The sequence below is a fragment of the Mastacembelus armatus genome, chromosome 19 (genome assembly GCF_900324485.2).
Source record: "Mastacembelus armatus chromosome 19, fMasArm1.2, whole genome shotgun sequence".
In the NCBI taxonomy this organism is placed as follows: Eukaryota; Metazoa; Chordata; class Actinopteri; order Synbranchiformes; family Mastacembelidae; genus Mastacembelus; species Mastacembelus armatus.
Genome location: NC_046651.1, coordinates 9,728,936 through 9,756,679, shown reverse-complemented (window position 1 = coordinate 9,756,679; position 27,744 = coordinate 9,728,936). Strand labels below are relative to the sequence as shown.

At 40.7% G+C, this 27,744-nt stretch overlaps 1 protein-coding gene across 4 annotated transcripts; it reads right to left on the bottom strand.

The window, feature by feature from the left end:
* Positions 1 to 27,744, bottom strand: rab11fip3 (RAB11 family interacting protein 3 (class II)). Of its 4 annotated transcripts, XM_026315254.2 has the most exons (14): positions 24,675 to 27,744; positions 18,577 to 18,670; positions 15,793 to 15,869; positions 12,857 to 13,029; positions 9,305 to 9,505; positions 7,205 to 7,342; positions 6,098 to 6,133; positions 5,863 to 5,956; positions 5,433 to 5,677; positions 4,973 to 5,054; positions 4,683 to 4,820; positions 4,343 to 4,498; positions 4,017 to 4,157; positions 1 to 3,892 (listed from the first exon to the last, which is right to left on the bottom strand). In XM_026315254.2, exons 1-14 carry the CDS (start codon positions 26,265 to 26,267, stop codon positions 3,779 to 3,781), a joined length of 3,282 nt encoding a protein of 1,093 aa, XP_026171039.1. In that variant the 5' UTR covers positions 26,268 to 27,744; the 3' UTR covers positions 1 to 3,778. The 4 variants fall into 4 exon arrangements, with proteins under 4 accessions (XP_026171039.1, XP_026171035.1, XP_026171036.1 ...); XM_026315250.2 differs by lacking the exon at positions 7,205 to 7,342; XM_026315251.2 differs by lacking the exon at positions 7,205 to 7,342 and having other exon boundaries at positions 26,709 to 27,744.

Here is a 27,744-nt window from a genome sequence, read left to right as displayed (position 1 = left end):
TATTTTTATTCCATTTATTTTTCTAATCTTACTTTCACTGCTTACCTTTAAATTTTCTCTTTTTTACAATGAATGAATTTATTTTTCCCCAGTAACAATTAGGATTAGAGCATTTGGGGACCTTCAAAAATAATATACAGCTGTAACCAATACTGTCATAATTTATACATTTATATTTGAAAATAGGAATAAATTTTACTTTTACAATTTCTCTTTTCTACAATATTCTCTTTTTATCTCCCCATGTCACATAATGGCAAGCCATGCACTACTCCAGTAGTGATGTTTGTGCCTTGAGCAAACGTTCTTTGGACACTGGAAGTGAGCGTGAAGGAGAAGGGGGGGGGGGGGGGTTCACAAAAATGACAATTCATATTTACAGTTTAGGTTTCCTTGTTATAATTTAACAAACTGACAGTCATGTGGTCAGTGCTTTTCCCAGGGCTCATCATCAGGTTAGTCTAGCGGCAAAGTTTGAGAGACAGAGGCACAGTGTTTAGACTAGCAGACCAGGTCCTTTTTTTTTTTTTTTGTTTGTTTGTTTTCCCCCAGGGAAAGCCAAGAGTGTTGATTTATGATTTATTAGATGAGAAAGTGTTACCAAAAGTGTCATCAAGAACTGATAGATAAAATGATCAGTTTAAATTCAAAGATATGTCTTTGGTCATTTTCAAAGCAGGAATTAAAATGGAGAAGCTGGATCTGGTTAAAGTGCAATCACCTTCATCTCTGCTAACAGGGAATGTTTTATCAGCTCTGTGGTCTCGTCCTTTGATTAGTTGGTCTTGCCAGCCATGTTGGTTTTAAACTTGTCTTCAAAACAGAGACTAATATGGCCTGCTGTGTATTGGGTATCATCCTGTTTCTTTTTAGTAAAGCAAAAATTATTCCCTATTCTATGAAGAGCAAAGTATTAAATCTGTTGGGGCAAACCTTCAGCCAGACTAAAAGGCAGGAATCTGAACACAGCAAGCCTGGATATGAGGTTTGAAGTGTCATGTGATATGTGGTCTCAATCTCCACAACTCCACTAATGGATATTATAACATATGGTCTGGAAGTCAAAACATAGGTCAAACAACTGAACCAGAGATACACAACAAAAAAAAAAAAAAAAAAATCTGTTTTCATGCAGTACCTGACTCCATCTGGGAAGACAACAGTAGCAACTGCAAACTCATCCATCTATCTAAAATCACAACCCTGAAGATGTAAAAGCCACATCAGCATCACGGAAGAGAGCAGCGACCTCAACAAATGACCACTCTGAGCAGGTCACATTCAACACCTTTTCCACACGATGGTGAGTCACCCAAAAACAATATCATTTTGCTTTAAATGTGTCTCTTAATTCAATAAATTCTCCCACAGACTCATTCACCGTGAATTCATCTCCCCTTGTGAGTCCAAAAGTGTACAAACATATTTTCAGCAGCACAGATCAGGGTGCGAGTTGTTTGTGTCAAATGATGAATAAATATCTGCATATGATTTAAAATGACACTGACAAAAAAAAAAAATAACAGATGCTGTACACGCTACATGCTAGAGAAGAATACAGGCAGCTGTTTCTCAGCATAAGACAAGAAAAAGAAATGTTTGTTCTGGCTATAAAAATACCTAGAATCTAGAATGAGTGTAGAAAAAACTTTACAAGTCATTTACATCCAAGGCCATTTTCAATGGAGTGACAAGTGAAGAAGAGCAGTGAGACAGACTTAGAGGTGATACACGGTGATAAACAGGAAGTCCTCTTAGCATATGGTGCAGAACACTATGAAAACACCTCCCCAACTTCCACTATAAATCCTTCAAGATGTCCGATAAGTAAATTGAACACTTATGCCCAGTTTTAGAGATATGTCCAAAAGTACCGATGGCCGTGCAGTACTGATGTGCACGATGAAAGTGTCCAAAATCAGTCCATACGTCTTTGAGAAAGCAAATGTTATCTCAGCTGAGGGAAAAAAAAAAAAGAGCAGGTTTGTTTCACTCATCTTCTGCCAATGTCCACATTTTTGCCAAGCATTATTGCTACCAAAGTCTGGCTTGTCTCTTCAATATTACATGTGCAGATCAGGTTGGGGAGGGGAACTAAATCAAATAGGTCAACATCCAGCAAAAAACCTCATATGAACTCCTAGTGAAAAAATACACTATGTAAATGAAAATCTTGACATGGCTGCAGATTTGTTTATATTTTCAATTAAATATGAGTAGTGTGATGCTTTTTTTCTTCTTAAGCGTGAGTAGGTTGTTGATCCACGCCAGCCTTAATGTGTTGGTATGTCCATAGCAACCAATCCTACATGCTATTATCTTCACATGGGCTCCATACTATCTTCGATTTTACATTAGATCCCTTTTGATCAAGTTTTCTTCAACAAAACAAAGAAATCAAAACAAAACATAGTGCAAAGTACAGGCATTTGATTCTTCACATACAACCTGTCAAAAGTCAACATTTGTCAGTCATTTTTACTGTCAAATCACTTGTGCAGCCAAAAAAAGGGATGGGGAACCTGGATCACTTTCACTCAGCAAGATAGCACTGGGATCAGGTGGGCTGTACTTAGAAAAATAAAACTACACTTCCCAGAATCACTCATCAGTTTCCCTTCATGCCTAGGTGTGTGGAGAGTTTCAGCAAGTTGTATTTTCTCATTTAAAGTTCATCTACATTTAATGATATAAGTTAGAGTCATCTAATAGCTGTGCCAGGGAGTGATGGGAAATGTAATGTTTTTCCACTTGAGGTTTCCAGCCCACCTGAGCTCCAAGACCCTGTTTCATTGTAAAAATAAACAAGACGCAAATTATAAACCATCCCATTACGTCACGTGAGACACTGAAACTTAGAAGAACAACTGCCTTTCCTGTTAGTCCTTCTAGTGTCACAGAGCCTTTACAATACCTTCAAGTAACACAAAGCAAAAACGCCTCTCACGCAGACAAAAAAATTAAAATAAAAACCCTCCGGGCATTTCTCATCCTCGACCTCAAGAAATGTCCCTCACTTGGGTTCACTGGAAAGACAGCTGAACTTGGTTAAAGGACAGAACACACTGTTATTGGGCTGGATAGAGGGCACTGCAAGCTTTAAACCAATAAACAACAAATTCTACTCATCTCCTGACCAGAGCTTCATACGGCTTTGTGGGTGGATTAAAACATGTCTCAGCCTGGTTCGGGATGTCACAGCCCATATGCCAAACATGCCAGTAACACTTCACTGACTGAACTGTGGCATGTATAGTAATTATACTCAGTGTCTACGTGTATCAGCTTCCATTTAAGGCCTTAAGGTATAATTGTCTGATTGTTACTTTAGCTCAATCAAACACTGACACTTTGTTTTTGGAAAGGATTATGAAGAGTTTTCCTCTGAACGATTCTGACTTCTTGCACACATCGCATCTACACATTCATTCGCTCAACAAGGATAGACTCAGGTCCCTCTAGCCAAATACATGGAAGTCACCAGAACCCAAGTGTTTTCAGGAGGGCTAACACACACGTACACTCAAATAAGCGCAGACTCAAGGGATATCCAACTGAAAATAGCTTATTTTTCCCACGGACAGCCATGAACTTCTTAGAAATTCTTCTTTCTTGGAAGGGCGGGGTAGGATGAGTTGAGTGCATCATTGTTTTTTTTGTTTACCAAGAATGACACGAATATGTTTACATCCTCTTGGTAGTTTTGATTTAGCCAAGTTTTCAGTGTTTTTAAACAGCCCGTGGAGGCGCCATGTTTGGCCCTCTGGCTGCATGGTGTCTATTTGACCTCCAGGATCGAGGGGTTGGACTCCATGATGGCCACAATGATTTTGTCGATGTAGTCCTGGAGTCTGTAGTTGATCTCCTCCTGTTTGTGGATAGCCTCCATCAGCTAAAAACAGACACAGAAGTCAATGGAGGAAAAAAAAATATATATATATATATATATATATATATATATCCATTGTAATATTACCATAAAAAAAAAAAAATTTTCCCCTGCTCTGCAAACCTACCTCTGCCCGAGACACAGAGTTGATCTCAGCTGCAAGGGAATCGGAAAAGGAGGCCGACATCAGGTTCTTGGCTCCCTGGATGCTCAGGTTGATAATCTGACCGTTTAACTCGTCATTCTGCTCCTTCAGGCTGCGGTTGTCCTGCAGATGTTAAGTCAAAGATGACACTCATACAACATTACAGGCCAGATGCTGCATCATTCTTCTATTTCTAAACAGTCTGGATGGAGTGACAGAATGAGGGGGGGGGGGGGGGGGGGGGGGGGAGAAGACAAAAAAAAAAAAACTAAACACTGAGTGAGGAAAAGTGACACTGTGTACTCTACCTGTTTTAGTCGTTTGATCTCTTGCTCCAGTTCTGCTTCGCGGGTACGGGTCTGATATTCCTGCAGCCCAGCACTTGGTGAGCGCCCTCTCTTTGCTTCGGCCTCCAGCTTGTACAGCTGTAGGTGCTCAAGCTGTTTACGCAAGTCTTCAATAAGCTGTGGTTTAAAAAAAAAAAAGAACAAAAAAAAAAAGATCAGGACAATTTAGTTAGAAAAGATATTAGGAAAGAAAAAAAAAGTCAAATGATGACATTCAAAAATGTGTCTTTACCTTTATGTTGTATTGTATATAATATTTTGCACAGAGTAATGTTTAATTTGTAGAGAGTAAGAGTCTCACCTCCTGAGTGCACTCCTTCTCCTTCTGGTTCTGGTGGCGCTCGTGGCTCAGCTTGTCAGCCATCTTCCTGCGAGCCTCCATCTCCTCCATGAGCCTGTCAGACATGGCTTCTGTCTCATCCTGCAGCTTCATCTTCTCCTGTGAATGGGGTGGAAAAAAAAAAAAAAAAAACAAAGACAGGAGGAGGTGAGGATGAGATGAAGAGGAGCATTGAGCTAGGTGAGAAATGTTACCGACTCTTGTAGCAGGAATAGAAAGAAGACAAGAGATATGATAATAATCCCTCTCACCTCCTCCAGTCTCTCGATGTTTGCTCGTAGACATGGAACACAAGATCTCAGCTCACTGTTCTCTTCATCCAGCTGCTGAAGTCTAAGATACAAACAGGTTTCAAACATTCATATCAAAAATCTGCAATACAACAACTCATATACTTTATCTACTGTGTTAATGGATGACAATGCTGTACCACAGAAAGGCAACTTAAGTTCAATGGCAGATAAATGCCAGAGGGTGGCAGTATGGAGCCACTGTTCCTCCAACAAACAGCATGTCAACCACTCGTGTCACAAACAAGTTCAATCAACATTTATGGTCAAGATCTAGTGAAAATGATCACAAAGCATCAAAATCATTTTATTTAAGATTTATATTCTTTGTACAAAATAACACAGGAATCAACTTGTATTTGATAAACCAGGTTAGGATATACTGCTGCACCAAAGATATGGTCTTTCCTCATCTGCTTACCTGCCCTGCAGGTTTTCCAGCTCCAGGCCCCTCTCTCTCTCCAGCTTGCTCAGAGCCTCCTTGTGACGACGAGTTTCTTGCTGTAGTTGCTCGTCAGCGTGGAGCTCCTGCTCCTTCAGTTGTTCCTCCAGGGCATTGGCCCGGTGCACCAGCTGGAGGTTCTCCTGACGCAACCGTGCATGCTGCTCGCCCGAGGACTCTGACGACTCCTCCAGCTCAGCCACTCGGCGCTCAAGGAGGAGCACCTGGGAAAAGCAAAATATAAGGTTTTTGTAAAACATACATATAATTTTTTTGAAATAGAAATCAGATACAGTACTGCTGAAATAATCCTTCAACAACCACTGTAAAAATGGTGGCAGGTCACAGGTAGGAATGCATAACCACAGGGCTATAAACACAGGTGTTTCTGAAAACAATCATCAGTCACCTTGTCTGTGATGTCGTTGTCGGCTAGCTCCAGGATGTCCCGCGTTAAGTCACTCATGGTGTCCAGAGTCATTGAGCTGTTCTGGAGGAGATGTCTGCATGTGGAAAAGAAAAATGTAACACCCTGGAGGCAGTTTGCATTGATAAAATGTTTCTGATGCAAACCTGTCTGGCAAATCTGGCAACCCCAAAACAAATATAAACTCTTGACCACTAATCAGAATAATTTAGCTTACCTTGCTACTTTCTTGCTGGACAGCCTCTTGCCAGCACTGAACAGAGAAAACAGGAAAAACGGTCAGGAAAAGAAAAAGGATAGAGGAAAGGAAACATCTCCTGGTAGTCCAGCGACCCCCCCACCCCAATACCTCTATCTACTAGCAGAGAAGGCCCACTTTATAGAGAAGGAGGCATGATGGGGTGGATGGTGGTGCTTTGACAAACTATCACTAGATTTTGGTCTAAAACTTCACACATCACAGCAATGTATCAAACACAGCAGCATAAAAAGTCTATAATCAACATTATTTGACACATTGACATGTATTTCTAACTGCATTACAGAAACGTTCTAAATGAAATCAAAAATACAGATTTTTGATTTGTTCTTGAGTTAGTGAAGTATGAAGTTCTAAATTTTGCCCCGTCTCAAAATGACACATAGGTAAGGAATGATTTCATAGTGAAGTTTCTGTAATACAGCTGGACGTCCTGGCTAGAACGTCTGTTCTAATGAAAGCAGTTTTGGTTTTTTGTTTGTTTGTTTGTACTTCCTCCAAGACCAGCAGTCACTTGCAACAACTCAAATGAAACATGAAGTTGACGTAAACAAAAAATACTGGACACACACTGGGCTGTGACACTTGGGGTTATTTTATCATATTTCATTTAGTCATTTTTACACTTACAATATACAGTATATATATTAAGGTCTTTTTCTGATCAGCACAATATTTAAAATTCATGAGACAATTTAGAATCTGTATACTGGTAAATGCTAACAATGGGAAGGAACTGAATCCCCACCATCTAGAAAGTGGCAGTAGCCAGAGAGATGCCTCAAGTGAGTTCTTGTATCAATGAGACCTCAATGTAACGCTGCAACAAAGAGGTGCAGATAGAAAGAGACTGGGATAGATGGGAGGTAAGATGGGTTTAAAACACATAACGAAGTGTGTGTGTGTGTGTGCGCACATACAGTACAGTTCATAACAAAACACCATGTTAATGCTACTCCAACACAGCATGCACACATTGACAACATGCATGATACTGTATGTCTAATCAGCACCGCAAACACATTCACAGTTTATAATTGGAGTGGGGTGAGAACGAAGCGTTACCTAGTCATCTCAAGGAAATTGAGGCGTGTGGACAGGTCCTCGAGACGACTTATTTGTTTGTGACACTGGCTACAGAAAAAGTCCAGCGCCTCCTCCCTGAGGAAGCTCTGAAAGCAGTCAGGGAGAGAAGCGGGTGCACTGGAAAGAGGAAACAGGGAGGAAGAGGAGGAGGGTGTGGTGAGTGACAGACAAGAAGGAAGGGGGTGCACTGAGGTAGGAAAGGACACCTGAGGGTGCAGGGGGGTATCCATGAAATCCAGAAAGAGTAAAGTGTGAGGGCTACAGTGGCAGAGACGTGAAACAGATTTCGCAGCAGTGTGTTTGTCTTCTGTTGTCTGGATAGCGTAAGGAAACAACATTCATGGAGAAAGAATGTGTTTTTCTTATCAGCACTGATAAGATTTTTTTCACTGCCATGAAAATTCTTGTCTATTCAAGCTTTGCACCAAACAGCCTACAAAATGGTTAATATTAATTCAATAAAATCAAAGTGAATTCAGCTGGTTCATCATTCACTGAGCAAGTCAACATTGAATTATGCAACAAACTGGCAGAGGTTTCTCTTTATGTAGGCAGAAACGCAGCACTACATGGCAGACTGAGCGAGTGTCACTTGATGGTCATATGGACTGTCGTACAGAGGCATTTTCTTCGGATAGTGTGAAGGATGACTAAGTTAAATGATAACTACAGTGTGGTGTTTGAATAGTCAAAGCGCTGCGATGTGGGAGTGTGTGTAGGCAGCGCTGCCACATGCGCCAACAATGAGCACAGTCGGCTCTAAACACAGTGACGCATTCATACTGAGTGGGTGAAGTTTGTGGGATGCAGTTATTTTTTGGGTATGTTTTTTTTTTTTCCTCCAACCTAACAACCGAAAAGATTTCGGCCCAACTTGGATTGGGTGAAATCTTCAACATGTAGCCTGGTTTACTTTAAATATATCTTAAAATGAAATATGAAGAAGTTTACAGTGATAACTTAATTTTCATTGTTATGATTTCATATATCCTTTTACTACTTTGTACTATAAAAACAACATACATATGAGGATCATTCAAGATAAAATCATATCACATGTAAATAAACAGCTTTAGTTATGTTAGCCTTCCTCTAATAACAATGACTCCTACAAAACATTAAGAATAAATACTGAGGTTCTTCAGTGAAGTTTAATAGTGATAACTGAGAAATTACTATTGTTGCCAATCCAGTTAGAGCAACTTCTTTCCATTTTAAAATCTGGGCAGTTAACTGGTGAGAGGCTGCTGCCAAGGAATAAATAAATAAATAAAAATATCACAGAAATATCTCCCAAATGGGATTGCCCAATATCTGCCTTAAAATCTCTGATGTAAAGAGAGAAGTGGGCAGAATAAGATAACTGGGAAAAGACTACAACAGGGCCTTCAACACACTGTATTTTGGCATTTCCAGTCTATTTACACCGCTACAGTCAACTTGTGTATGTACTAATGCAGATCATGCAAAGCTTTTTAGGACATCCACCTTCTGTCTGCTACAGAATGCTGTCAACAGACGCCACCTAAAGACTTTCAGTCTGACTCAAACATTTACTTAAGCTACACAGGATCACCCAGCATGAGTGAAAGAAAGTGAAGCATAGTTTGGAAGCCCAATATCCACAGTTTTAATAACTTGACAACAATGAGGGGAAGCCTGATGGCATGAACTTTGCATCCACTCGTTTAATCTTGCCCTTTGCCAAGAAAAGGTGGCAGGTAGGGGTGGAAAAAACATTTTTAGATGGGTCTTATCGACATTTGACCTCAGTGTCTTTGTTGAAAGAAAAACATTTTCTCTGAAGATTATAAATAGAGGCATTCAGATACGGACAATACAGCTCAGAATGTAACAGCGTCACTCCTCTTATCAGGAAGGGTTGGTAAAGAAAATAAAGTTGGGATTTGACACCTTGGAGCTAATATTCAAAGTTAAATAACCTCTGAGCTGCTGATTTTTCAAAATGACTTCTTTAAAATGTCCTTCTACAGAGTTGGAGCACAACATCTAAAATCTTTTTGATGTTTTTGTCAGAATTACTCAAAACTTAACTCTGTAAGAAAGACAAGCTCATACCTGGGAGAGAGCAGCGAGGAACCATTAACCTGCTCAGGGGACTGCACAACAGAGGAGTCACCCTCCCCCTCCGGCCCCTCCGCGCTGCTCTCCAGTAGCAACTCTGAGGTGTTACTTTCCCCAAAGTCCTCGAAGTGCTCCTCCTCTCCACCAATGACCGTCACCAGGGAGTGGCTGTGGAGCTCTGCGTTCAGGGAAAACCTGAGGGACACACAAAAAGGGATTGTAGTGTTTGTGTGTGTGCTTGACAGTGGAGTTAACTTCAGGTCCTGTTTAAAAGCAGAGGAAAATATGACAAGTTTAAATGGGCTAAAAACGGACATCTGACTGCGTATAACGGTCACATAACCTTCTATTTAAGAAACCACAGTCTTGGCCAGACCAAACAGGGCCCATCTTCAAAGGACACAAACATGCTATAGCACTTGAGCTATAGTGTGACAGCAACACAGTAAAAAGGCTCGCTGTAGGTTGGTGTGTTGGACCCAGCCACATTGAATTGCCTCAAGTAAATCCCCAACAAGTACAATTATTCTTCCACCAGAAAGAGCAGCACTCTGGACGAGTTCGACAATCACTTGTCTTCAATGGTAATCTGTTAATTCACATTAATCCCAAATGCTGCTTTATCTGTACGTCTTGTGCCTTGCCGGTAACACAAAACCACGATGGCAAAACTAGAAATGCAAGGAGACTTTGGAGGTTTGACATGGTTCCAGCTTTTATAATCATCTTGTTATCTTACACAACTGGACTGAGGTCTACCGAAGTGGGAGTATAAACTCACTGATCTTTATTTAACAGGAAAACTGTAAAACTAGTCTTTCCTGTTGTCCAACAGGAAAGGCTGGATGTCTTAAGCACACACAGGACAGGGATGTCCAAATCAGCAAGAAGGCTGCTTTCTCAGCACATGATGACAAAGCCCATTTTGCTTGTTTACATGAATCTGTCCAAAGCAAAAACATCTTCATTTGCAGTGTGAAAAAACTAAAATCATATACTATTACGCTCAAAAAGAAGTCACACTTTGCAAACAGCCAGTCTTTAAATCAGACACCTATACAGTTTCAGCCCCAGTAATGACCTGAACAAACATTAGGCTGAACTGGTTAAACAGTAACAATTAATTGTGAAGTCACTTACCCTTTACTCTGGCTCTTACTACTTGGCCCCATATTGAGATCCCTCACACAGAGAGACGGTGAAGAGAGAGAACGCATTTTTAAATGTCCTCCGCTGCCCTGGCGTGAAAGCCGTGGAGCAACTGGAGTTAAAACTCCAGACAACCAGAGTGGAATCCTGAAGTTTCACAGGTCACACCAATTTGAAACTAAAACCAAGACTCTCCAGTGTGGAGAAAACAGAAGGGTCTGGGTGTTGAAAACAACAAGTCTGGGATCCTAATCAACTGCCAAGCTATAAGGCCACATGACTGATGGGGTATAGTCTGTGCCACCCATAAGACCTAAGGCTATACCAGAAAAGGTTGACTGAGTGGGTTAATCAGATTTTAAGCTAAGCAACAGCCAACAGACAGACCTGCTGACTGTCCAAGGACCAAATGTGTGCTGGAACATGGGTAAGACAGAGGAGGGTGGGGGAGGCTAATCCTGTTAAGATTCTTAATCCCTGAATATACACAACTGCAGGCTGTAGCTTCAGTTAGTGGGGCTAACCAGGCAGCATGGCAGGATCTCAGTTTAATTACTGGCTTTTGTTTAATTTACTCAGTCGATGTTGAATTATTGCAAGTTGTTTTAGACTTGGAAACTTCCATAAAACTTTGGATGACCATATAAATATACCCCTATATGTCAAGATATTCACTGTATGATAACAACTGAAGTATCCTCATTCTATGAAGCTCGTCAGCAGTGAGTTTCCAAATTCACATAAATAAACACACTGCTGGAATGACACAATATAAAAGGTCATATAGCATGAGTGTTTGCTTCCAGTCAGCAGGAAACTTATGGGGGTGATGGTATGAGAGACGGGGGAGAGAACCATCTTAGCCGATGGCAAAACATGGGAGAAAAATGGGAGGGGGGAAAAAAAAAAAAGAGCTAACTCAGCACTTCCTGGAATTCAAGGCTCTGTCATGGATTAGGAAGTCCAAACACATCTATGTCAGGCAACCCGCTCCAATCAGTCATCCGACCGGAAAGACAGGTCACACCAGCAGCAGATAAGGTGTCACTGTTCTACAATTCCTCCCTTGTGTGTGTCCTACATACTACATCAACAAGAAATAAATAAATATAAATAAAAAACAATGGGTTCATGAACTATGCTATACAAAGCTATTTGCTAAAGAAAAAAAAAAAAAAAAATTAAAATATTTCACTTACTGTGATAACCAACAGCTTATGAAATTATTTCAGTCTCTTTTCAGCTGATACACATGATGATCCACTTGGAAACACACCAATGTGGTTAAAGAATAGAGGAAGGACTCTGTGTTCAAGGTCTCGGGTGCTTACACTGTGCACATTTCAAGTTATCTCATTGAGCTATCCTGTAGAACGGTACAGAAACCATCAAAGGTGAAAATCCCAGCTGACTCTGTGAAATGCTGTCTCTAACTGCCTGTGACAATACATGGTGTATGAGACAAAGAGCTGCATTTAATGAGCTATTAAGTAAAAACATCGGGGAAACCAAACACCGAAGAACATTCAGACTCTATATGTCTTATCGACTTTCTACACACTGGTGTATCCTGGGGAATTTAATGTGTCAAAGCAGTGCCGTTTAATCTGCCTGTCTGGTGACCCAAATAAAACCAAGTGATCCGGTGTTGGGCACACAAGACTCATAAACCATGTGATCTGTGTAAAAAGGTCAGTGCAGGGCGACTCCAGGAATAACCGAAAGCTGAAGATTTGACACATTTTCAATGTTTTCTGCAGCCAGCGGCATTTAGGACAGCATTACAAGGATCTTAATCTGGTTCGTTTGACGTGTACATACATAAGTGGATTACAATAATGATTATGGGTGATTTACAGATTAATTGCTGTTTTTATTTGACTGCTCCAATATCAACTCTTAGGATCCCAAAACCGATCTTTGCATTTGTTTCTCTCCACAGTTCTTTTAAGTGGTCTGGAAAGGACTGAGTGATGCGTTGAACATTTTTGGATGGAAGTCAAGTAATTTTACCATTCACAAATATTTTAGGTTAAAATGTAACGTGGATGGTATTTCTAAACTGTCTGTATGGGAGTGTTGCGGCTTAGGATGGTTAGCTGTCTCTGGTCATCTCTTAAATGCAGACTAGCTACAAAATGGGATGGACTGGAAAAAAAAAGAAATAAAAGAATACACGTATTCTCTGCTGATCGGAGCTGTGTTTGGTGTAGAGGAGTCACTATCCAGGTTGAGGTTGTGAAAGATAAGTGGAGAGTGTGGATTCTATGTCATTGAGTCAGGAGGACATCTAACACTAGTTAACAGCTGCCCGCAGATACCAAGATGATGTCTTGTCAGCTCCAACTGTGCAGGTTAATAAAAAAAAAATTTTAAAAAAAATAAAGAAATACCAACCTGTTTCCTCCATCTTCAGGGTCGTGTAGCGTGGCCTCAATGCCACTGTCCGTCTCCACATCCTCATGCATCTCAGGGGGTACGAGGGCCCCTGTGTCCTCGTCCGTGAACGTCTCGCACTCACTGTAAGTGCTCTCGGAGCCCAGGTACGCACTGTCTGTCACCTCATTTTGCTGCAGTAACAAAACAAGAATAAATAAATAAATTACAGTCTGCCCATCACACAGTAAAACAAATTCATGATATGAATAGTTCAAAGTAATAAAGGACATTAGTCTAACATATACAAACTATAGTAGATAATTTATTTGCTGTATTTTCAGGTTAAAATACCACAGTAAATTAGTGTAAAAAAAAAGAAAGAAAAAAAAAAAAAGACTAATTTCAAAGATCATCTATTTGTTCATCTAGCCAAGTTGGTACCAATGGCAATCACACAACAACCAAACAAGTCATAACACAAACAGATTTCAGAGACAGTCTGCTGTATATCAGATGGTTGGTCCAAGCAAAAGCTGCTGCATTAACACCTCTAAGCAACAGGTCCAAACAAGATGAGCAAGCTCAATGTAACAAACACCAAATGCTCAACACTAAACCGATACCGATAGATGCTAAAAGAGAAGCTATCAGCAATTACAGACACATTATCAGATACCAGAACTGTGAAGTAATAATAAAGGCAACATAGGCAGTCACATAGGTAAGCTTAACATACCATTATAAGTGTATCACCAGGGCCCAGAGGGCTACCCACCATGGCCAAAACCATTGTCTCAATCCAGTCTCAGTGACAAGAAGGCTGCCCAGCTGTTAGAGCCTCTTAAGTGTCCGTTGAAAGAGAGAAAAAAAAAAAAACAAGGAAAATACTGTAACACCTCATTCACTTCCACTGGGTGGTCAGAGGGGTGGAGACAGCCAAAGTCCAAAGGAGTCAGCTGTAATGCCCAGTCAGCTACTACCAGCTATCAGCCCTGAGTTAAACTGGCAAACTATCATAACTGTTATGACAAAGATATGATCATATTATGGCATGATAACTGCCATATCTTTCCTTGCTCTCCAGAGCTTCATGTCCCAGCCCACAATGACAGTATAAATCAGTACGTCATGTTCAACAGGTCTCAGAATGCACAGTGAATGATGGCCATGCTCTATATCACAACAACTGACACTCACAGTGACTGACAGTGTCCTACTGTGCACCTTTAGAAAACTAATATGCTGTAAAGCTGCATCATTCAGGGATGAAGTATACTGGACACTGGAAAAGTCACTGTTATGGTTTTTTTTTTTTAAGAATTACAACATGTAATGGAAATGTGAAAGCAACGGTAGAAAATATTTAGTAAAGGAAATACGGTGGCTAAGGCGTTGCTTTTCTCTTAATGCCAGGCCTCAGCTAAGCAGCCTCGCCTTGCCTGTTTTGAAAGCAAACAGGGACAGAACAGCACAGCCATTGAGAGAGGAACCCTTTTCTAGGAAAAACAAGCCATGGACACAGGTGTGGTGACTACTTCAAACATGCAAACGCTTCACCAGAAAGGCTGCTTACAGGTTCCTACAGCAGCTACACTTACAGAATATTTCAGGTAGATAATATTTTATACAGATAACTGGGTATATTGCAGTGATATACACCTGTAGTCTTTGTGAACCTTTTTCAATCTGCTTTGAGGGCACAGGTTTGATGACACCTCTGCTTTGCATACCCAGCCTCAGTGCACCCTAGATCAATCTAAAGACCGATTTGACATCTTTAGCCTGGCTCCTGTGTGGTTAGAGTCTCACATTATTAACCACGAGAAGCCGGATGTCATGTCATTTCCTGTTCTTTAATTCAGATGATAATAAAATGTTAATCATTGGTCCAGCCCATCCTGACTCTCTCCAACTACTGAATCTCTCCAACCATCTGTTTCATTAAGCACCTGAGCGACCAAACTGTTTGTTTCTCATTCAGGGACTCGCTGGACTACTGGACATTCTGAGACCTCTCCCTCCCCTCTGGCATTTTGTGCCTTATTTTCAGATGTTTGTGTAGTCTGTCTTCTTTTCAGGTCCTCATGGTGGAGAGGAGGTCGAGTGGCTCAGGTCCTGTCTGCTGATGTTCCCCTGAAGTTGCTGAGTGTCTCCCTAGCTCATGTTCATGTGTGTTTATAATCTATACTGTGCATCCTGACTGCCCATACTAGAAATCTACTATGCTATTCAGCAGGCAACATCTACTGCATGTATGTCCATATTTGTAGATGGATCCCTCTTCACATGCCCTGTCTCAACTTATCTTAATTTCACTATCAACCCGACTGCGCTACCATTTATAATATATAAAAGGTCCCTTTTTCTACATTACACAACTTGTAGTAAGACCTTCCTCCATGGGCAGTATGAACCCATGTATCCAGTAAAATGGACTGAAGTAGAAGGAATCCATTTGCACTCTTGACAGCCTGCAGTTCTTAAACATATCATGTGAGGGCACTGATACTGTGTTGTACAGCCACAGAGTGCACATAATAGAATCATTTCAATTTTGTAGAGGCCAGCAACAATGATAGTTAAATATACAAGTTTCATGTGAAGGAAGAGACCGGAATGTCAGACATGCTAACCACAACTGTCAAAACACACACGTAAAAACTATGGTACATTCCAGCTAATTCAATATTTGTTGAATAATACTCAAAAGCCCAGCCTGCCAGATGCTGTTTAGTGTCAGCCAAACCAGGATGTTCAGGCTGTGGAACATTCACAGAGTGGTAATGATAGCTCCACAAGCCACTTGGTGAATTACAGTGGGAAGAGCGAGTGCACAGGGAGTTCAGCCTGTGACCTTCACACTGCTGAAATATGCACCGATGGGAACAGAAAGCTCAACAACTCTTTCACATACATAACCAGAATGAAGCTAAGCCTCCTGTGTGGTGCCTCACCTCATCGTACTCCTCTGGACAGCTCACAGCTCCATCCCCTGGACTGTAGTTTACACTGTAGAGCTGTGGCTCTGGTCCTGCAGATACAGGAGGAAGAAGACAGGTTTAACTGTTAAAGTCAATCAGCAAAATAAGCTCAACAAATACAGGACTGGTGTGTATCGTACCAGCGTCTATGAATAAACAAACAGCCAGGATGTAGAGGGAAGAGACGGAAGGTGTGACAGCAGGTAAAAAAAAAAAAAAAACAAAAAACAACAAGCCTATGGAGAAACTACGTCATGCTCCATATAGTAAAACACACATAAACAGTACATGGCTTTATCCTATTCAAATGTGCAAGTAAGTTAAGAGATTAATTTTTCACTTTTTCATGCAGCATTACTCTGATAATCAAGAGCCAATCAGTTAGCATGCATGTTTGAAACAACAGGTACATTTTTTTTTAAGCAAATATGCATTTGCATATGCTATCATGTTCTTAAGCAAAGCTTTTATTTTGCCAGGAAACCCTAACCTTTGCAAAAGGTGACTCCACCATGAAAATGCTCACTGAAAATATATGTTTGACAAACCTGCCCTCTAATGTGTTTACTCAAGCCTGCAATCAGCACATTTCTGCAGTTTGTGTCCAACCTGCAGCACTCTGGCATATTTATAGACAGCAAACTAAGCATAATGCAACTGTAAATAATATGTTATTTAATGTTTTTACACTCATATTTCAAAGGCATTCTGGCATCTCTCACATCAAATTTAATGTAACAAGGTTATGGGCAAAATAAAACAATAAAAAAAAAAAAAAAAAAAAAAAAAAGCACAAGAAGCAACCCATATCAATACAGTCCTCTGTTGAAACCTGAGATGGACCAACAAGATGGAGGCCACTGCAGCTCCTGTATCTAGTAAACAGAGCTGGGAATAGCACTCTAATGACAAAATAAAACACAAACTCTGCTCTCAAAAGCTGCCAGGGATTTTGTGCCCCTAAGTCCTATGTAACCCATTCCTTGATACTCATACACTTTTCAGTCTGTTTAAGGGAAAGGAGCCTGTGCAGGAGATTGAGACACACATGCAGTCGCTCTTGGGTTAATATCAAACTATCAGTGGACACTAATATTTTGTAAAGAAATATATATATATTTAAATATTTATATTTTAATAGCCTACAGGCTTGTCTTCATTGAAAGGCTACCATTTCCACTAAAAACTGTACGTAAATGAAACAAGTAGGATGATGGAGAAATGTGAAGTATTACTGAAACTACAGGACAGGTTGGTAGCTCAATCTGAGCAGGATTTATACAAAAATTACAATGGAGGAAACAACACTGCCGACCATGGCATGGACTTGAAACTAAATATCAATGGCTCAGCCAAAATGAGAGTTAAAAGTTTTTCACTCTCTAAACACACGCTGGAATTCTGTCAGTAGTGTGTGAATGATTTGGGAAGTCATATTATAGGTCTAATCTTCACACACTAATGTGAAAATGCCTTCCAGCAGGAAAAATCTTTTCTTTTTCATTCTCGAGAACTGATTACACAGAAAATACTGATTGTACTGAAAAGACAGATCACTAACAGGAACATGAGACAATGATCTCTGGCTAGATTCAGACCCAAGACACCAAGATCCATGAAATGTGTGTTAGCCAAACAAACCACCCAAACTATTTGCAAATAGTGACCAGAAACAAGGAAGAAACAGAGAGGACAGTAAATAATTTAGGCTCAGCCCATGTGTCTGTATCTCAAGCTTTCCAGCACATAACTTATTAATGGTGGTGGTAACCGGAGCAGTGCAACCCAGAAAGCAATGGGAGAGATGTCGTGCAAATCAATAAGCTGGGCGGACTGAAGCAAAATACGCACTTTTGCGGCGATGACACCACAACCTGTACAGCGTGTCAACTAAATTCAATTCAACTGTTCAGCTGAGGTGAAGCCTGAGAAACGTGGTGACATAGTTATTAAGACAGGCTTATACAAATTAACCAACTTAAAGAGAGAATCACAGCATTAAAGCCGGTTTTAATAATTTATGAGGTGGAACAAGAGGGGACCAAGATGGTTAAAGAAAGAATATCAGCATATTGAGTCCAGTTACAAAAGAATTTTAGTCAGTTTTCCATCTTTTTTTTTTTGAACGATATATGAACATACAGTGCTGATACCTGGCACCACAGGGAACAGGGATACCATAGAGTGGGAGACAGATGCTGAAGACTAAATTAAGGTGCCAGAATCTGCTGCAGAGGCACTCTTTACAGTGGAATTAGGTTAACAGCAGGATAAGCAACTAAATAATAGAAGGCTATACAAAAAGACTGTATTTTCACCCAGCTTTGTACATACACAAGTAATGCCAATAAGAGTCTTTTGCAACACACAAAATCTCTAAACAAGGACACAGTCAAGAAATTACCATATTTTCCAAACTATGTTGCACTTTTTTACTCCTCTACCTTGTTGCGCAACTTATATAGCGAAGCATCTTATATTTGTATATTTACAGTCATTTTGTCGAGTAGTCACTAGCGTTAGATGGCACTGAATTCAAGATAATACTGTACCGCCGAAAAAGTAGTAATGCTTATGTTCATGTTAAACTATAACTCCTAGTGTAACACAAGTGAAAATGCTGCCCAAAAGAAAGGGCTATGCTGCAGATAAAGTCGCTGAAAAGGTTTGGAGCGAGTGTCGGCATTCAGTCTACAAAAATACTTAATTTAAACAACTGTGGACACCTGATTTAAGTAATTAGATCTGGTGACTTACCTCCATTGCTAATTGCAGAGATTCCACGATGGAAATCTTCAAAACTGATCACTCCCAGACCACTGGGATCCAAAAACTTGGTCAGATCCTTCACCTGAAAGGCAAAATTAACATTATTTACGTCTTATTTCATCATGACAGCAGAATCACTACCATAGCCTTATCATTTGGACTGTAGATGATTAAAAACTACAGGAAGAGGAAATTTTCCACACAACAGGGTATGTTACTGAGCTGCAAAGTTTGCATACTGACACACAGCAAAGCAACAAGCCAGTGCTTTATCTGAACATAAGCTTCATAACGCTGCTAAAAACTAATTAGGGGCATTTCACTCTCACTAGTTTACTGCAGAATTGCATGTACTTCAGGGATATTTTGATTATATGAGCAAAACGTCACCAATAAAACAGCTTTGACTTCCAGACAAAAAGCAGTTTTTTGCAGATGTCAAGTGTTTCTGATTTTATTGGATTCAGGTAAAATAAGTTCACAGGAACTTTAACGTGTACAAAGGTTACTGTCTTTATACCTTTTATGTATGAAAAGAAAGAAAAAAAAAAACAGAACAGAAAATGTTTCACTCCAAAATAATACAAATAAAAAAAATAAATGAATACATTCAAATCCCTGCAAGTTCATAATGTGAAGCAGTGTCACACTTTCTGCACAGAATCACTGATGCATTCAAGTCTTCCATGGGTTACATAAGTGCACCTACATACTGTATATTTGTTCAGTCAGTAACCTGGCAACAAGAGGATATGTGTTTCAGTAAGGACAGGACCTCAGAGTATTAAAAAAACAACACTGCACTGTGGAAGGACAACATTTTAGAATGACACCTGACCTCTAGAGTATGTGAAAATAAATCTAACCTGGTCTATACCAAAAGAGCCTTCACCTGTACAAATTCTTTGGCATTTTGTGCTGGTTACTCTCTAGTTTCTGGGAACTAGATTTGCAACCTATTCACAAAAATAAGTTACAAAATTACACTACCCTATTATTACAGCATAATTTCAGTCATGTATGAGATACAAACTTAGCTGGGAGGGAGTGTGAGAGTGCATTGGGTGAGGTTTCTGTGGCTTCGGTTCACTTACCCCTTGAGAACACTGAACGCACATTGTGAACGTGGTTATTTTATTCCATGTGTGGAGTCTTTTTTTTTTTTTCTACACTTCTTGTATCGGTTACAAGTATAAACAAGCTGATCTGCTTATAGCAACTCTGAGCTCCCACTCAGGAGGCTGAGAAGGCTGAAACTCCTAATAAACTGACTCCAACAACCCCTGTGGCTTATGATCTGGGTTTGCTGAATTAAACCCAGCTGTATTTAAGTGAGAGGAGGGGACTTGTTGATCTCATTGAATGGTGGTCAACATTGTAATGTTAATGTGGCATCAATGCTCACCCAGCTTCCATCTCTGCTTTAGAGAAAAAAAAAAAAAAAACCAAAGACAAAGACAAAAAAAATCAAAATCAAAATCAACTCTCCATTTCAATAGACTTGTTACATAGGATAAATAAAGCACTGGTGAGAAATTAAAGTCAAGCAAAAATCTAACTCGATAAAAAAAAATCAGAGGCATTTAAAGAGAGTTTTTAGATTTCACTTTGTAGCATCACACTTCACAGGAAATAACTTTGTTCCATGCAGCTATTCAGAAACACCTCTGCTGGGTGAGGTGAGAAAGCTGAGGTGTGACAGTGGAATAAACTGTGCATCTGTGGTCCTGATGACATTTTTATGCCTGCTATAATAAAAACCAAAATGGAAGAATTTATTACAGCTACAGTTAGAGACTAGAACAGTATTATAACCCACCACTACGCAGGCCAGATAAACAACCTTTGACAGCTAAAAGCAGTAAGAGCAGTTTGGACCTATTATACTGTGGAAGCTATCCATGCCCTACATCTGAGTTGTAAGTCTCTACAGCAGTGCTAGGCCCCACAGGTCTTGTCAGCAGAGCCTGTTGGCTATTCCTAGGTCTAACCTAAAAACTACAAGGTGACTGGGATTTCAGTTAAGTCATTATTTGGCCTGAAGACCCTGGAAAAGCCTCTCTATGGCTTTTTAACTGGCAAACAGGGCACATTTGAGCAAAACAAAAAAACTCAGCTACTGCCTTCTGAATTTACCTAAATTAATTCTGTTGGAAACACTTTTGTTACAGCTTAGTTTACGCCGTGTTTGACCTGCTAACTGCCTCTATTGTTTTTTTGCATGGGTCTTGCAACATGCTCTCACAGAGTTGAAGCAAAATAAACTACTCTTAAAAACAAATTTAAAGCTTATTTTTATTGATTCTGTCATGTATATTCATTTCGCTAAATGTACTTCACATTATTATGCAATAATATGTATAGTTAGAGTTAACAAGCAGAGCCCAGAGAAACGATGAGTGGCAACACAGACAAAAACTAAAACTCAAAAGGCAACGCTCGTCGGTTTCACTGCTTATGAAGCCACTGTGGTTTTTCAGTTTCCTCTATTTGTGTCTAATCAGTGCCGGGGCACGCCTGACCGCCTCCACACAGACCACTGCTGTGCATAACCCCATGGAGAAGAATACCCTTTGGTGAAACTCTGTCCTGGAGGGGATTTCGCAATAGTTCCTCTAGAAAACTCTGATAGCCATGGTCTTGGGTCTAGTGGGTTGGCAAGAGATGATGGGTGGAAAAAAAAGCAGATTCATCTCAGGATATAAAACATTTACATGCACACTAAAGTGAACTCAAGAGAGGGGATGTTTCAGGGCAAGGGACATTCCATTGTGGATTAGTGGGGCAGTACATAAAAGCAGCGGGTGAGGGGAGGGAAGCTGGCTAAAGTAGGGCTGGGAGTGTCAGACGAGAGATTCGAGCACAATGCATTTCAGCATCGCTATTGTGCAGAATCAGGAATCAAAGTAGAGAGAAACGAATGAGGGGTGTTGGGAAATATCTTTTCAAAATGGTAATTTACAGATTTGATGCCTGCCTGCAGGACAGTTACTTTGAGTAGTACCTTTACCGAACAGAAAATTGTGTTAAAACAACTGTGGACTAAACTAAATTAAATTAGATGGTTGCATGATAATGACTTAACTACTGCAAAAACTAAACCTTCTACTCCCCTCATGAATATAAAGAAAGAGCAGGGGGTGGGATTTCATAAGGGGACATCAATGATTTTATTTATATGGTGAGCAAGACTTGTGTTTTGATTTTCACTCTTAAATATGTTTGGAAGTTGACGTCCTGAATTTTATCTTCCGCTTTAGGATTATGCATTATGGGATGCTCGTGCCCAAACTGCACACAATGCAGCATGTGTGTATTGTTGCTGTCATATCCTGGAGTAATTCTAGAGGAAACATTTGCATGCTTAGCATACAAGCAGAGACGAACATGTATGCAAATAGCTCATGAATACCACCACTGCTGCTGCTGACAGGTTGATGGGATATTTGCAAAGAGGTAAAGGACAATACAACACATGTAAGACCTACTTCAAGCACTCACCTGAACTATGACAATATACATCAAAACAAAATCTTAATGAAAAATACATCTCGTACACAGGCTTCGTAAAGAAAAGACACCACAAGAAAAGCAAATTGATCTGTGAAGCTTGTTGACAATTTAAAAAAAAAAAAAAAAAGACACTAAACCAAATATTGTTTACTGTATTCAGGGATAATACCAGTGACATCCTGAGCTTAGCCCTTTAATCCAACTCTACTTGTCTTCCTTCCCTACTGACAATTTAGTATTTACATTTGTGTTACTTAACGTCCTATTGAATCAGTATAACTTATTCCACTGTGGTTTTCACTAACCACACTGTAAATATACCTGTTGCCACCATGATCCAGAGTAAAATTTAACTAATTGGAGCAGGCGTGGAGGGTATTCAAAGCACTTTTATCTCAGGTTGCCTGGAACACAAGGACAAAGCTTAACCAAATATGAAAAGCACATTCACGTGTATTCCAAACTGATAGGAGAAAAATGAGCCATATGCTAGAACAGCAAAGAAACAATCATAATGTGTGTGTGAAGCCCTTGTTAGATCAGACATGACTTTCCCCACTGATCCTTGAGTTCAGCTAATAAATACCAAAGCCTCTGAAAGGTTACATGCATTATATAACATTCCACAGATTCTGAAGATAAGTCTGTCTGCTGCCTGTTTGCTTGCTGTAAGTGAAAAAGGCAAACATGCCTGTTCACAAGAGGACAGAAATCAGAGAGGAATTTGCTGAAAGGGCAGAAATTAGCTCCTGCAGCTAATATCCCTCAGATATCCAATAGCTTAAACAGAAAGAAACACGAACAAGTAATCAATCTGCTGAATCTGGTTAGCAGACCAAGGAAAACCTTCAAGAAGCAGAGATCCAAAGACAACTGCTGGAATCTATATACTTGAGGTCCTTCAGAAACCAGTGTAGAAGAACACCAAACCAGACCAAGCCTTTGAAATAAATCTACTCCTAACATCATTTAAATGCATTGCCTTTAGCACTGCCTAGCCAAACAACAGGTGGAACTGTTTTATATAAAACTAACATGACAAAAGCCCTGCCCTGACCCTCAAAAAACAAGGCCATGGGGCTGTCGGTGGACAGCGCCCAAACCACAAAGTCCCTCTGATTCAGGAAAACACATTTTACTCTTAATCCTTCATAATTCTCTGCCTGGGGTGCAACAGATACCCACATTTAGACAGTGGACACAACAGGCGCAACAGGCACTAGGTTTTGCTTTGAAATGAGCAAGAAGAGATTTAAAAGGGTTAGTGAACCAGCTCCACAATGTGTGTGAGGAGCACGCATGCATGCCTACAAGCATCATTCAAACTTAACCAAAAATAGGTTTAATTAAGATGGTTAATATTTTCTAAACAAAATTTGACTGTCTCAATCCCCCGCATACCAAAATTTGAAATTATAAGGGTCATATTTAAGTGCCAAGATGGATATGGTGGCTTCCTAAAAGACAGGTGAAAGAAGCAGGTGAGGAAAAAAAAAAAAAAAAAATACATCTAGGCTACCTCATCATTTGCATCCATCCTTTCACTGTTATTTGCACATGGTGTGATCAACTGCTTGAACTCAGTCGGATTCTTGTAAACATTTGGAGAGACTTCCAGACAAGCACATCCGACAGGAGAGGAAGGTGACGTCATTTATACTCTGGTGTGTCTGAGGCCTCTATTTGATGTTATGCCTTGAAATTAACTTTTGGTTGAAGATGAGGTCACCACAATTTTTTTTTTTTTTTTTTTTTTTAAGTACTGTTCCTTTTCTCCTGACTTTTATGTGACTAAAAAGTATTGGTACAAAATAAAGCTAAGGGCTCGGTGCAGAGGTACGAAAAGCAGCAAGTGAGTGGGGGTCATAGGTGGAGAGAGAGAGACAGACAGACATTTCACCAGAGATTATCCCTCCCCAGCCACAGGACATGCAAATGGAAAGATAAGTGTTTGTCATTTGACATATGGAGGAGTGCCAGGCCTGACAGAATTTGTTACAGCCAACATGCTTGATAAGACTAATCTGAATGGTAGCCCAAATCCTAACGCTTGAACATTTACCAACTACAGATGCCAAACAAGTCCAGCCATGGTTTTAACAATATGCTGTGGCATTAGTCAAATCTATTACACCAGAAGGTAAGAGTAGCTTTGTATGAAACACACTAGCATCCAAACAGGAGTCATGTTTCCTGGGTTTCATTATTTATCACAGCAATAAATACCTGGGACAGGTCACAAGACTTCTCAAACCATGACTGAGGCCCAGCTTCAAAAACAACATATATGTGAATTCTTCCAACAGCACTTACTACAAGAACATTTTCGGCATTCTCACAGAGAATGAATCAGAATAGTTAAAACATGCGATTTGCTCACTATACTCCTAACAATATTGAGTTTCAAATAGATTTGGATTCTATGTGACATTGGCCAGGCTCTTTGCAAGAAGCAAAGAAACAATTAGCATACATGGAGCTTTATATGGTTTTACAGAGAACTTCCCCCGGCATGCATTACTCAGCGCTGGCTGCTAGACAGAGAAATAAACAGGAAAAACAAGGCATCTCACCTGATCAGCCCCATAGGCAGCAGCAAACTCCATAAACTCCTCAATACGAACAAAGCCATCTCCATCTTGGTCTAAAGCATCGAAGACAGCTTTTAACGGGGAGTCATCTTCCTCCCTCGTATTCACAGCTGAAACCATTGGCAGTGAGTCATCTACCACCATCTTAGAGAGGGAAATTGATTCCACAGTTTGCTCACTAGTCCATACAGAATCAGGAGAAGACTTTAAGTCCTGAAGTGAAAAATCAAAAGAAGCCACTTCATGACAATCTGTCCCCTTGAGCTGGTTAGTGTCCGTCAACCTCTCCTCTTCCTCCTGTTGGGCTGGCAGATCAGGAACACTTCCTATCTTTACACCCTCCTGTTGTTTCGAGTCCCAGGTCCCCTCATCATGAACTTCAACAGTCAAGCATAGATCCAAAGCCATTGCCTCATTACCCTGATTTTTTTCATCCATCAAATCCTTTGACTTTTTCTGCACAGAGTAGCTCTCACTTGTGAAATCACCCTGGATGAGTACATCTTCAGTCACCGTCAGTGATGAAGGTTCAGCTGACAAAGCCAGAGCAAATGAGTCATTCTCACTTTCTTGCTCTGAAGTCAGATTTCTACCTACAGTAGGTCCTGTAAGTTCCACCTCCGACTCCTCTGTTGATAAATGTAATGGTGCACCTGTGCAGATAATGGAGGCAGAACTGGCAGGGCACAGGCTCAAACTGCTGTCACAATCTGGAACCTCTAAATCCAACAAAGGCACAGATCCTTCAAAACACTCCAGTGACGGGCTGATGTGGTCTTGTGGGAGGCAGTTCTCAGGTAAACCTTGCAGGGTAGTGCTACAAGTTTCAGTCAGATCAGTCACTTGATCAGGGAATAAACCTTTGTCTCCAGTCTCAGGTGACAAAGTCTCCCTGCTCTGTGAGGGAGGGACAACCACCTGCTCCTCTTGTGACAGGTCTACCAGCTCCTCACTGACAACCTGTGAGTTTAACTCACCTGAAGACTCTGGGGGGAGATAAGAGGGTTCAGCTGCCATCAAAAATGGATCCACTGCATTGGTCTGGGAATTCTTCTCAAAAATCTTTACTGGAGAGACTGGTACACTAAGGCTTATTAGGTTAGCATTTTCACCCTCAACAGGGGCCTCCTGTTTCAGACTCAGCTCTGTTTTGTTTTTCCCAAACATTTCAGTGAGACTGGGAGAAAACAGCCATTGCAAAGTGCAGTCACTGTTCTCATCAGGTCCCTCTGTGGTTTCTGTGTAAGTCAAGTCCTCTATACATGTACTTTGGAAAGAGGCTTGCGAAACACTGGACTGAAGTCCCTCAAACTTTAAATCTCCATACGAATAGTCTGAGATATCTATGAGGTTGTCCAACTCTACCGACTTGTTCTGGAAAACACTTTCTTCTTCACTTTGTTGGGATGTTTGATGCTGGTCGTCGTTTCTGAAATCCAAACCTGTCTGGTCAGTCTTGTTTTGATAGAGCACACCTCCACAGTCTGAAGCCGGTGCATGAAATCCAAGAGGAAATGACTGTTCTGACTCCCACTGCGAGTGCCCCAAAGGGACAGACAGAACCGTCGGTTCCATTTATATCGCCTGTTCCTCTTTGTGTAACTTGTGAAAACTGGTGACGTCTTATCTCACTGCTGCTGTCAAGACCCAGTTCTTCAATTTTAATGCCATGTTTTTAAATGAAACCTAACATTTTCACTGAAATCTTGAAATAAATCAGTGGAATCCCTACACGCATTGTCTAAATCTGACATTTAAAATGCTGGCAGGTATTGGGATTTTATTAATTACTGTATAAAAAAAAAAAAAAAACTAACAAGGGTATTTTAAAGAAGGTGGGTAGTCTTAGAAACAATATGAGTCACACAAGAGATTCCCAAATCTTATTTTTGGTTTGACTGCGGGCTGACTTCCACAGTTTGACAACAAACAATTGAATATTACTAAATTGAATATTCATATTAACTTCACGGCCTTACTGAACACCGTATTGATGTAAATATGTTTTTGACTCACTACGTTCATTTCTGTCGGGGCAGGTCCACTCCTGGTTATTGCCAAATGTTTCTGCTTCTGCACATCCGACGTCAACATGCTTCACTCCGGCCTGGAGCCTGGCAAACCACCGAAATAAAGCCTCGGAGCTGGACTGACAAACAAAACGGACAGCAACACAGATTAACGCCAGCAGTGTTTGACAACATTAGCTTTGTTAGCCGATTATCTCATCTTATCCATCGCAAGCTAATTGGGTGTAAAGCAGCAAAAACGATGTGTCCAGTCGTTACTAAACCGTGAAAAAACCTCCAGCTCTAAGGTTAACGGTGTCTCTCATTGCCAGGCTGTTTACTAAATCTATCACCGAGTGTTTTTTTTTTCTTTCGTCAAATTAATGTAAGCTAGCGACTAACTAGCTAACTCCTCCTTCGAGCATCCCACTTTTTCGTGACATTGGTCAGGGAAGCTGCTAACTGCCTAGCTAGCCGAATTAGCCTATTAGCTAACACGCCAAACAGTCCACCTTGTGCGTTACACTTCTCGGTTAAATGAAACCAAACGTTAGCTTCAGTGCTGTGGAGACCAGTGCCTATGTGTCAGTCCAAGATTATGTCCTCATTTCGATGCCGTTTTCCGGCGGCAGTCCACCTGTGTCAGTCAGAAACCAGGCCAGACGACTGACGAGACGAAACCGTCCTTTCTTCCCCAAACCCGTCAGTTATCCTCCGCTCGAAAACACATCTGTCTGGACGTCGAAATCCACAGTGGAACCGCACGGGTTTTAAATCATGTGAAAAAGACTCCGTCGGTCCCCCGATGTTGTTCACAGACACCTAAAGCTCTCGCATCAGCATCAGCAGAGACCCATCCTCCTCCGCCACTGACGTTTGACGCAAGCGTACACAGCAGCCCGCAGTATCAGCGGCTTTATAGCGGCTGTAACTGGGGCCTTGTGATTTGCCACGGGTTGTGTGTTTCACTTGCGCTCGTATAAATGACATTCACACGGAGGTTTGGGCTCAGCCAGAGGAGAGAGCTGGATGTGTCCTGCCCT